This window comes from Pediculus humanus, genomic scaffold, assembly GCF_000006295.1.
Source record: "Pediculus humanus corporis 1103172107534 genomic scaffold, whole genome shotgun sequence".
Classification (NCBI taxonomy): Eukaryota; Metazoa; Arthropoda; class Insecta; order Psocodea; family Pediculidae; genus Pediculus; species Pediculus humanus.
In genome coordinates this window covers 12702-24561 of record NW_002987150.1, presented here as the reverse complement: position 1 = coordinate 24561, position 11860 = coordinate 12702, and the positions used below count along the sequence as shown (strand labels likewise).

The following is an 11860-nucleotide window of genomic DNA, read 5'->3' as shown; positions in this document are numbered from 1 at the left end:
AAATTACTTGCTCTAGGTGATTAACACTGAATTCAAATTTGCTTTTTTTTTTTTTTTTTTACAAAAGAAATTAATTGTTTTAAAATCATTTGCTTGACTCATGTAAACAATCAAAAATAACGTATATTTTTAGATGAAATTAATCCTAATTCGAATTCACAAAATCTCGCCAACCGTCCATTTCTAGAAGCCATTATAAATAGTCTTCAGTGTCAGGAAAACGATTATTCGGCCTTGTTTGCTCTTTGTCTATTGTATGCAATGTGTAATAATAGTGGAGTCAGCAAAGAAACATTAAAAAAAGTTTTCTTTTTATCGGAAAATAACGATAACAATAATTGGATTAGAACGACATTTATTGAAAAACTAATTAAAATTATTACTAGTAGTTGCCAAAGCGACAGCAAAATTAGAATATGTACTTTGGAATTGGGTTTAAAATTACTTTTACAATTGTCTATTGTTAGCAATTCAACAGTTTTAAGTGATGCTCACTTGGCTGCAATTGTTGGTAAGTATCCTTTTTTTTTTTTTTTCTCTCATAAAAATGGCTACGTGTTACATTGCATTGATAAAATTTAAATATAAATATATTATTTTTAGGGGCTAAAGAGGAAAGTACCTCACTTTTAAGAAGTTTTTACAAAAGCGAAGACATTTTTTTAGACATGTTCGAAGATGAATACAATGAATTGAAAAAAAAACCTCTTAACGTTGAGTTTTTATTAATGGATTCCAACATACTTTTACCACCTACTGGAACTCCGTTAACCGGTATTGAATTTAGTAAAAGACTTCCTTGCGGAGAGGTTAATATACATTTATTTTATTTTATTAAATTAAATTAAATATTAAATGAAACATACATTTTACTATTATTATTATTTTTTTTTCAAGGTCGAAAAAACTCGTCGTGCCATGAGAGTGTTTTTTCTTATAAGGCAATTATGTTTATCTTTAGAAATAGAAAAAGATAATAATATTTTACCCTTGAATCCGCAGTCTTGTGTCGACATAGATTCGGTGTTAGATTTAAGTAAGCCATCTTTTTTTTTTTTTTTTTTTTTTTTTTTTTTTTAATGCATATAAAAAAGATAATTAATTTAAAAAAAAAAAAAAAATATTTTTCTAAAATTTAAAATGAACTTAATTGTATTTTTTTTCAATTTTAAATTTTAGATAATTCCGATCTTGTTGCTTGCTCCGTAATTTTAAAAGAAGGAGGAAAATTAAAAAGATTTTTAGTTATAGAGTCTATTCAATTTATTTTAGTAGAGCCAGATATAGAAAAAATTGGATGGGGGGTAGCTAAATTCGTAGGATTTTTACAAGATATTGAAGTTGTAGGAGATAAAGATGATCCTAGATGTTTGCACATCACCGTTCACAGGTACTCAATTGAATCGTGAATAATCATTTTGTGTGGAGTATTATTTTTTAAATTTGAGAACGCCTGAATCTTTTTCCTTTTCTTTTATTTTCAGACCGTCTTTTTCAAGTGGTAATAGCAGAGTTCCACTTTTATCTGCAAAATTTATTTTTGATGATCAAATTAGATGCATGGCCGCAAATCAAGCATTAAGCAAGGGAAGAATGAAAGCCAGGCAAAAAAAAATGCATTCAATTGCCAGATTATTAGATATTCCTTTAAGTGGTCAATCGACGCCTTCTTCATCAGTATTTAATATGATTAGATCTAGAGATGGTAAATTTTTTTTTTTTTTTTTTTTTTTTCAAAAAAATTGTAATTTTTGATAAATTTATAAAAATTTATTTTGGTTATTTTTTTAGGATCTGCAAGTAAATCAAGTAGAGAACACAGATCATTGTTTTCTTCTTCTCATCATCGAGTTCCTGGCTACGCAGCTTTAAGAAGAGACGTTCCCGGGAAAACAGTTCTTCAATCCGAAATTCAAAGTACAAAATATTAAATATTAAGCTTATATTATTGAATCGTTTTAAAATTTTAAAATTAATCATTTTTAATATTAAAAAAAATTTTTTAGACGAAAGGATTAATACTAGGGCTACGAGTTCTGCTGTTTCCCTTGAAAATAAATCTTCCAGTTCGTTAAGATCAAGAGATACGTCTTCTTCCAGAGTGCACGCTAGTACGGGAGCAAGATCAAGGGATTATTCAACGGGATCTAGATCTCATTCGAGGCAGAGGGAATCCGGAGGAAGTCCAAGACGTAATAGTGGCAGTCCTCGGTTGCCTCGGCCGCGAAGCGAGGAAATCCCTTTAGAAGACATGAAATTAAAGGTTTTTATCATAAAAATTTACACTCGAATTTTTTTTAAAATCAAGATCTAAATACAGTTTTTTTTTTTTTTTTTTTTTTTTTGCAACAGCAAAAACGTGAAAATATATTAATATCAAATGCTTCTCATGGGAAATTTCAAACACCGCCTTTAACTCCCCCCATACCCACAATGCCTAGTCAACCGGTTGTTGTTGTTCCCGTAGAAGTGCCAATTAAAATTAGTACGGAAAAAAAAGAAGAAACTAGCTTTACCGAACAAAATGGAGATTTGTGTACCGGAGTTAATGGTAAAATATTAAAATGAAGTAGTTTAATGATAAAAAAAAAGCGGGATTAACATATTTTTATTATATTTTTATTATTATTTTTTAAAGATCGTTCTTCTTCAAAAGACAATGATAGAAATTTTCCGGTGACGGAGAGTAGAGAAGCGATATCACTTAATCATTCATCTTCAAACAAATCAGTAAGGCGTAAAGGACAAGTGGAAACAGTTTAGGTTCTTTTTTTTTTTTTTTTCAATAAATTCAAGTAAGTGATGACATTAATTACATTTTATTTAGTATTCGGTTATGTGTAGAATTTTCGAACTTTTGTTCATCTTTTTAAAAACTTTAAAATTTCTGCATATTGAGCTAGTATTTAAAGAATTTTGAAATCGCTATTAAACGATATTACGGTAACTAATGTTAAAAAAAAATTATTTTAATTTTCGTTAAACGACAAGGATAGTTCTCGTAACTGTCCGTTGTAAAAATTTGATTTTTTATATCTTTTTTTCGTTTTGGGAGATAGTAATGCCGGATGTACATTAACAGCTTTTAATTTTTTGTCTTTCGATAATTTTTTCTTGCCGTAAGATTCGTCTATGGGTTGAGAGTTCGTTTTGCGTTTTTTACAAGAAATTATTATTTCATTTTTTCCATTTGTAATTTTCCGTCCTTTTTGTTTTTCGAACGTTCCTTCATCTTTGGAAATTTTTTTTGTTGCAGCGTGTGAGTGACGATTTCTTAAAAAATCGTAAAGTCCCGATGAAAATTTTTCCGGAGAATACAAATCTAAAATTTTTATTTGGCTCAATGAATTTTTCACATTACGGTCACATATTTCGTATTCTTCATCGCAATCGTCGTACGAGGTTCGCGCCAAATAACGTAAACTAATAGGGAAATATAATTCTTCGGGAGCAACACAATTCAACAGTAATAAATTACCATCTGTAAAAATTAATTAAACAAAAATGCACTTAATTAAATTATTTGTAATAAATTTATTCTGTCAAAAAATGATTTTAAAAAAATCCTCAGTAAATCACTGAATCAATCAAGTTTTTTTTTTTGGAAATATTACCCGATGTTATAAAATAATAAACGGTGAGACCAAATTTTTCAAAATAAAATTTATCTTGCGTCAAAAGTCCTTGTTCCGCGTCAGACAAATTTTTGCAAAGAACCATAAACATTTTTTCATTTAAATTTAATTCGGTCCAATTTAATAAATAATTTTTAGTTGGAAAAACTCTTTGAGAATTGCCAAAAACAAATGTCGGACATAAACCAGACAGTGGAATTTTAAATAGTATTTCAAGATTAACAATTGAGTAATAACTACTAATATCTATAAAAAAATATCGTAAAACATGATTTGAATTTATAAATATTTCTTTGTTTTATATCTATCATCTAAAAAAAAAAAAAAATTGTTTTTCTTTTGTTTATTTTACCAGTAAGTGAATTATCTGAAAATATTTTCAACATTAAATCATTTGAAAATTTAAAACCGTTTTGAACAAGTGAAGGATTAAAAATACAATCATCTAAATTGCATTTAATTATCAAATTTTTTTCTTTCGATATCGTTATCAGTAAATTTTCTTGATCATGTTCCAATTTAAAAAAAAAATCCTGTAAGATGATACCCATTAAAACAAAAAAAAATTACAGAACAAAGAAAAAAATTAATTTAAATTTTACTGTTTTAATTGAGAATCTAGTTTAATATGTAAAAAAAAAAAAAAAAAATGATATGTAATTTATTTAAATATGAGAAATATGTAAATATTTTTTTAATTAACAAAATTACATTCATTTACTTATTATTTAAAATTTCTTAATTTTATTTTATTACAACAGACAATCATGTTTTTAATATTAATTAAAAAATTTTTTTTACCTTGAAAATAAAATTCAAATCCATAACATTTTCTTGACACAAAATAGTTTCAAAATTTAAACTTTTAATCATTTTTGTTTTTCCTGCATCATTTGTAATTTGAATTATCGTGAATTTTGTTTTTTCTATTAATCCTTCGAATTCGATTTTTTTCAATAATTTTTTAAGGGTGTCTTTAATTATCAAGTCAATTATCGATGCTGAAATTAACAAAATTTACAACTATTATTGAAATTTATTTATTTCTACTATGTGAAACATTAACAGTGAATTCAAAGCTACAAAATTAACCTTTAATTTATTTTTAATAATTATTTTTACCTGTTTTTTTCGTGACGATTGCTAAATGGATTTTATAACTTATTTGTTGCAAAGAAGTTGATGCTTCATTGCTATCTTTTATCTTTAACAACAAATTTTCCATAGATTCTTTCAATGAATTTTGATATTCTTGCACAGTTAGTTTAACATTATCGGGATTCTAGTAATGAAATTTTAAAATTAAATTTTTTTTTTAACTTTGTAAAATATCATAATTATTAAGTTTATTCAAAAAATTACCTTAGAATATAATGAATTTAATGATTCTATAATTTCATTATAATAGGTGTAAAAACAATTTGAATACGTTATTACTTTACAAATGGAATTTACTATTGATATTCCAAATGCCCGAAGGCGCGGATTAACGGAGTAAATGTTCATTAAAGCAATAACATTTTGCAATGATAATTTAATTACTTCTGTTGTATTTTTATCCATCGGATAGCCAAAATCCAAAATTAAAAGCTTTTTAAAATTTTGAGCCGGCATTTTATTTAAATTGTTACTTAATAAAACTCGACGTTCGTTAAAGAATAAAGTTTTAAGAAATTTACTCGTTTGACGCAATTTTACAGTCGGGGCATTAGAATTTGATGAACAAGTATTTCGAAGTTGACACACTATGACATAAAATTTATTCTGTTTTTAATTATTTAACCACAAATTTCGAAATTTCAATTTTAATTCTCTTTTTTTTTTGTAAGATGTATAAGAAATTAAGTTTTTTTTAAAAAAAAACAAATAAGCTTTTTACAATTATGTTATATTAATTATCAACGTACAATGAAGCATGTAGCATTTAAAATTTTAGGTACAAATTGTATAGTGGAAAATGCTTATATCTTTAAATTTTAAATTTATTTCATCTTTTACTTTTCGATTAAAAAATTCCTATTCTTTATTACGTTTTTCAAAAAGCTCTGTGAATAATTATGGGTCTTATAAAAACGTCGTATTACCACCAGAACCGCAAAATTGTTGCATGTCTGGATGTGCCAATTGTGTTTGGGTAGCTTATGCAGAAGAAGTAGCTAAAATTTTAAATGATGGAGGTATAAAAGCAAAAGAAAAAATTTTTGAAAATGTCAAGGATCCAAATTTAAGGACGTTTCTAATGCTGGAATTAAGTCACATTTTTAAAAAATAATAATCGCTAATATCAAGTTTGGCATAAATAAATTTATTCTTAAACTGCGACAAAATTTGACAATATTTTCTTTTTAAAATAAGCTTTTATAAAAAAACACTTGAAACAGTTTATGTTACTAACAACTAATTATGTTTTTAATATTTTATTTAAATCTTACGACAAATACAAAAATTTTCAGAAATTTTTTGTTAAGGTTGTCATAATTTAGATCTATGAACCTTGAATTAGAAAATCGGTAAAATCTTAGATTGTTTTTATATAATATTTAGTTTTCATAATTAGATAACACATAAGTTGTACAGTACTTGATAAAAATAAAAGACCAGTGGTACAATGTCATTTCGAATATTTTATTATACCAGTCCTTCATTAAAATAATAATAAGCTATCCAATTTTTTCATGTTATTTTAAACAAGACACTTAATATTGTTTTACATCTTCTTATCCAGAGCAACCTCTGCATCCACAGTGTACACATTCAACTATTCGTCCCTAAACAAAATAAAACATAATTCATTAATTATTTTAAAAGAAGAAGATTTTCGGTGATATTTTCATAATGATCCATAATTGTTTATATACTTTACAGAGAAATTAAAAAAAAATATTAAGAATTTGAAATATTTATAAATGTATTTATAAGACTTACTTCTTCTAATTTAACTTTAGGCACTCTACAAATGCAATTGGTTCCAAAATTTGTGTCACGAGTTTGAATACATCTTAAACAACACAAATTTTCATATCCTTGTTTTTTCCATTTAGCAATTAAATTTTTATCAGCGATATTTTCATTTAAACAAAATTCATATAATTCTGAAAATTATAAATTACATTAATATTTAGGTTTAAGTTTTATTAAGGAAAAAGTAATTATTGAATTTTTTCTATACCTTTACTAATTGCTTTCCTCCTGTAAAATAAATCATATATATACCTAGATTTCTGATGGTGTATTTTAAAAATCGGCCATAATGCTTCAGTTTTTCTTTTTCCTTCATGTGGTTGAGTTTCAGCTAAAGTAAAATATTTCAAAAAAAAAAAAGAAAAAATTAATAATGTTTCTAAATAAAACATTTAATAAATTACAATAATATACGGACTATAGAATTTTAACTAACCTTCTCTCATTTTTTGTTCCAGTTCTTCCAGTGTTGGTTCAATTAATTCCCATCCTTCGGGTGGAGGTTTTTTACTTCTTCGGACTTTAGGCATTTTTAAAAGTTATGTAATTGTTTTGCAAAAAATCAATTATAACGAATCAAAATACAAAAGATTCCATTAAGTCACAAGGAGTAACAAAACTACGTCATTTGCCGTGGAACTAGAATTTTTATCTATGCTATGGAACATAACGAATTTTTCGCGTTTTGTAATTACCTGGGTTTAATTTTTATTTACGGTGTATAATTTATATTATAATAAATAATGATGTAATTATATAATAGTAATAATAATAATATTAATGAAAACTTATATTTGTGTGCAAAATCAAAATTACTTTTAAATAAATAATGTGCCCGTATATTAGAACACATAAAAATTAAAACTGGTGTATTTGTTAGTGATATGAAAATTATCCAAAATTGTTCTGAGGTAAGTTAATTTCAATACTCCAAATTAACAATTTAAAAAATTTATAATAATAAAATAAAAAAAAAATGAATCTCATAACATTTCGTTCGGTATAAAAATTATTAAAGGGTTTCAAAAAAACGATAGATATGATAGAATATGAGAAAAAAAATGTAATCATTTTTTGTAATATAAGTAGAAACATAATTTTTTATGTTAAAGAAAAAAAAAGCTTTAAAAATTTCAATTTAATTTTAAGCCATAAAAAGAAAATGAAAAAAAAAAAGAAAAAAAAAATTAAATTTTTATAAATTTGAAACCGTAAAATAGAACACGATATATATATACCTATATAAATTAAACTAACGAGATATTTTAATTTTTAATGATAAGAAAATGTTCTACTTAAATCGACTCATTGACGTAAAATTTTATTTTTTTTTAGTACATTTCATCGATAGAAAGTCTATTAAAAATTTAAAAAATGATTTCTTTCCTTTTTTTTTTTTTGGTTTTTGGTTTTTCCCAGAAGAAAAATTTATTATTACTTTTTTGAGGTTAATATAATTACAATTTTCCAATTATTTTTTTTTTTTTAACAATGAAATAATTATTATTATTTTCATTCGTTTTGTATTTCTAAGAATTTTAATCAATTTAAATTTTATAATTTAATTGTAATTTTCAACAGAATAATTTTTATTGTCAAAAAAAAAATTTATTCAATAGTTTGACAATATATTATTAAAAAAAAAAGAAAGTTTATCTGTTATTCTGATTTGATTTTTTTTGGGGTAAAAAGTAAAAATTTCCATTTCTTTTCTTTTTTTTCTGGCTTATAAAAATAAAAAAAAAAAAAATTATCAATAACAATGTGGTAGTAACTTAAGCTTTCCTTTAGTCCTTTTTTTTTTTTTTTAACCTTATTAAGGTTAAAAGCATTCTGGGATGTTACTTAATTTACATTTTAAATTTTATCTCAATTTTAAAAACCTGCAAACGTTTTTTAAAAAAAAAAAAAATTCCTTTTTTTTTTTTTTCCTTGTCAGTACAAATTTAATCCTTTTTAAATCAACCTTAATCTTTGGTTAATCAATTTTTTTCCACTGGAATAAATTTTAAAACTTTTTTTTTTTTTTTTCTATTCTTTGTTCTTAATAATTAGTTATTATTCAAAAAAAATTCAATTTCTTTTTTTTTTTTTTATTAAATAAAATAAATTTATTAAAAATTATATACATATATTTTTCAGATTATTTTTTTTTCAAAAAAAAAAATTCATTTAATTCAAGTAATTCTTTTTTCTATTTTTTTTAACGTTCAAAGAATATTAAAATGGGTTTAGTAAGAAAAAAATAATAATTTCATTAATTTATTATTATTATTATTTTGTAGAAACATTCAAAATATAAATAAATAAAGAAATAAATAATATTTTCGAATTAAATAATAAATAATCTTTATTATTATTATGTTTATGCTCTTTCTCTCCAATTTTATTTAATTGAAACAACATACGTTTTTTATTAATTATTTTATTAAAGTCCGATTAAATAATTTATAAAATTATTATTATTATTATTTAACGTCGTATTATATATTCTTTTAATAATGATTATGTTTAAAGTTAATTTTAAGGTGGAATAAAGGTGTAATTTATGGTTCATTATTTTTTTTTCATGGTGGTTGAGGTTTAGATTTTGTCTCAAGAGATACCGAATTGACACCTGCTACACCTCCTCAAAAAAGGATAATTTATTATTTGTATCCCTGTTTTCCATATAAGAAAATAATGAATTTTTTGTTTTTCCTTAATAATTTTCACACGTTTTTCTTTTGCTTGTTTTTAAATAAATTCTCAAAAAAAAAGAAAAACATTTTCATGATTCTTTTTAAATCAGTTTAATTTTAAATGAAAATACGTCAATAATGACGTCATAATCTATAATAATTTTCATAAGTAAAATAAAAAATTTAAAAAAAAAAAGAAAAGGCATTATTGGACGAATTTTAAAATAGAAATACTTTGTAAAAAAAAAATAGTAATAATAATAATGATATGACTGAATAAATTTCAATTTGGCTAAAGACTTTAAATTTTTTTTTTTTTTTTTTTTTTTCCATTTCAAAATAAATTAAAATAAATAAATTTTGTTAATGTTGAATTTTAAATTGAAATTTTATCTAACTTTTAGGTGATATATTATTATTATTTTTTTTTTTTCGACAGAAAATATTTTCTTAAATTAATATTGATTTGAATACTAATTTAAATAATAATAATAATAATATTTTTTTTTCTTATTGAATATAAAATGTTATAAAATTTTAGCTTTTTTTTTTTTTTTGTTAGCAATAAATTAAATTTAAATTTTAACGTTTTTTGATATGTAAATATTATCTTAACACGAATAAAATCACACGAGAGAGATTTTTGAATACGTCAATGAATGTGCGTGCGTGTGTGCGTGAGATTTTTATGTTTACGTATTGTATTAAAGGAAAAGTTATTTTTTGATTTGCATTTCATCCGATTTGGGTTTTAAAAAAAGTCAAAAAAAAAGAAACAAACGAAAGCAAAGGAAAATAAATTTGTTATCTGAATATTTAATATTATCTGTAATGCGTGTGAATTGATAAAAGGTTAAACAAAGAAAATACATAATAATACTATCGATCGCGTGTATTTTAAAACAAAAGAATTTATTTATAATTTATGTGTAAAAGTTTTTTAAAAAAAAAAAAATTTTTTTTTTTATAAAAGTGACGACGACCTATAACAAATTTTTAAAACGAAATTAATTTTTTTTTTTTTTTTTTTCCGGGGGGGAAATTTTAGGTGATTAAAACAATACCCAACACGAATTGGATGGTTTCTTCGTAATTGTTTTATGTTACCCAAAGGATCAATTAAAAAACAAAAGAAAATGGCGATAGGAAAACTTGTGGATAAATCGACGAGGTAAGAAAAAAAAAGGTTTTTATATTTTCCTTTTTTTTTAAAAAATTATTTTAACATTTTTTGAACCTTTTTTTTTTAAAAAAAGGTTGTTACACTGATAACGAGTGATAAGTATACATCGTGGCACATTTTCCAAAAATCTTATTTTTATTATCATCACAAATTTAAATTTAAATAATAATTTGATTGAAAAAATAATTTTTTTAAAATAATAATAATAATAATTTATTATCTCTCGTTTTAAAATTTTATTTTGGTTTTATTATTCGCATGCATTATTATTATTACATTTTTATTATTGAATTTTTCTTTTTTTTTTTGTTTAATAAAATGGAAAACAACCATACAATTAATGAAACAAAAAAAAAAAATTCATTTACATATTATCTTTCCTCCCCCCCCCCCAAAAGAAAAAAAAAAACGAGAAATTGTTTTTAGAAAATTTAAACAAATTTATCCTACCCCCAACCCCCTCAAACCCCCCTCACCCATTTCAAACCCATTTCATTTTCTTTTTCATTTAATAAAATTTGTATAGTTTTTTTTTTATATATATAAAACGTATTGGTTTTGTTTTTTTTTTTTTTTTTTTTTCTATTGAATGAAATAAATTTTCTTTTTAAAAACGCCTTTTTTAAATTCCGATTCGAATCAATTAACATTATCTGATTTCGTCTGATTTGTTTTTATATATTAAAAAAAATTACTTTTTTATTTTATTTATTAATTTATTTAATTATTTAATAATTATTTATTTATTTTTTTTTTTTTACGATTTAAAAATCATCAAATCGTAACATAAATTTTATAAAAAAATTAAAAGTTTTTCTTTATTATTTTTTAACGGTTTTAATTTTAAATTTTTCAAAATCTTATAACAAAAAAAAAAAGATTACGAAAATATTTTTATTTATTTAAATTAATATTATTATTATTATTATAAATCGTCTAATTTTTATATTACATTAAAATTAGTTGTTAATTCAAAAGGAAAATTTCATAAATTAATTTTTTTGGGTAAATGGCGTCGGTTTTATTAAAAAAAAAAAAATTTCAACGATTATTTTATTTAGTAAATATAAATTAATAACGTTTACAAAAAAATAATAATTTCAAGTGGTTGATTATTAATTAATTTTTTTTTAAATAAATTATTTAATTAATTAATTATTCATTATTTTATTTTTACGGGACTTTAATAAAAAATAATAATTTTTTGTTTGCTATTTCCAACGAATGCTTGTTTGTTGTTTGTACTTGAAACTTTCGTCATTACGTCATTATTATTTTTAATAATTGTCATCCTTTAGAGAATCGTTTTATCATTATTATTATTATTATTATTATTATTTTTTAATTAATATCCTTATTATAATTTTATTTAATTCTATATATGTTTTAATTAAAAAAAA

The 11860-nt window shown here is 22.7% G+C and overlaps 3 protein-coding genes across 3 annotated transcripts in view; 1 reads left to right on the top strand and 2 right to left on the bottom strand.

The window, feature by feature from the left end:
- The window catches only part of Phum_PHUM184150 (uncharacterized protein), a gene marked incomplete at both ends in the record, with an annotated part of 4554 nt that extends 1986 nt beyond the window's left edge, over positions 1 to 2568 (top strand). The window contains 8 exons of the mRNA XM_002425190.1: positions 134 to 511; positions 604 to 809; positions 898 to 1036; positions 1180 to 1390; positions 1485 to 1705; positions 1792 to 1917; positions 2007 to 2263; positions 2353 to 2568. Of these exons, the coding sequence (XP_002425235.1) occupies positions 134 to 511; positions 604 to 809; positions 898 to 1036; positions 1180 to 1390; positions 1485 to 1705; positions 1792 to 1917; positions 2007 to 2263; positions 2353 to 2568 (1754 nt within the window). The remainder of the gene's footprint in view (positions 1 to 133; positions 512 to 603; positions 810 to 897; positions 1037 to 1179; positions 1391 to 1484; positions 1706 to 1791; positions 1918 to 2006; positions 2264 to 2352) is intronic.
- A 255-nt stretch (positions 2569 to 2823) lies between these two features.
- Positions 2824 to 5249, bottom strand: Phum_PHUM184140 (uncharacterized protein; the record flags this gene model as incomplete). The annotated part of the gene is made up of 7 exons (XM_002425189.1): positions 2824 to 2899; positions 2986 to 3481; positions 3615 to 3881; positions 3988 to 4168; positions 4464 to 4636; positions 4797 to 4917; positions 5073 to 5249. The coding sequence occupies 7 exons, from the start codon at positions 5247 to 5249 to the stop codon at positions 2824 to 2826; spliced, it is 1491 nt and encodes a 496-aa protein (XP_002425234.1).
- Positions 5250 to 6352: 1103 nt separating this feature from the next.
- Positions 6353 to 7126, bottom strand: Phum_PHUM184130 (protein G10, putative; the record flags this gene model as incomplete). The annotated part of the gene is made up of 4 exons (XM_002425188.1): positions 6353 to 6403; positions 6561 to 6727; positions 6805 to 6927; positions 7033 to 7126. 4 exons carry the CDS (start codon positions 7124 to 7126, stop codon positions 6353 to 6355), a joined length of 435 nt encoding a protein of 144 aa, XP_002425233.1.
- Between the last annotated feature and the right edge of the window lie 4734 nt (positions 7127 to 11860).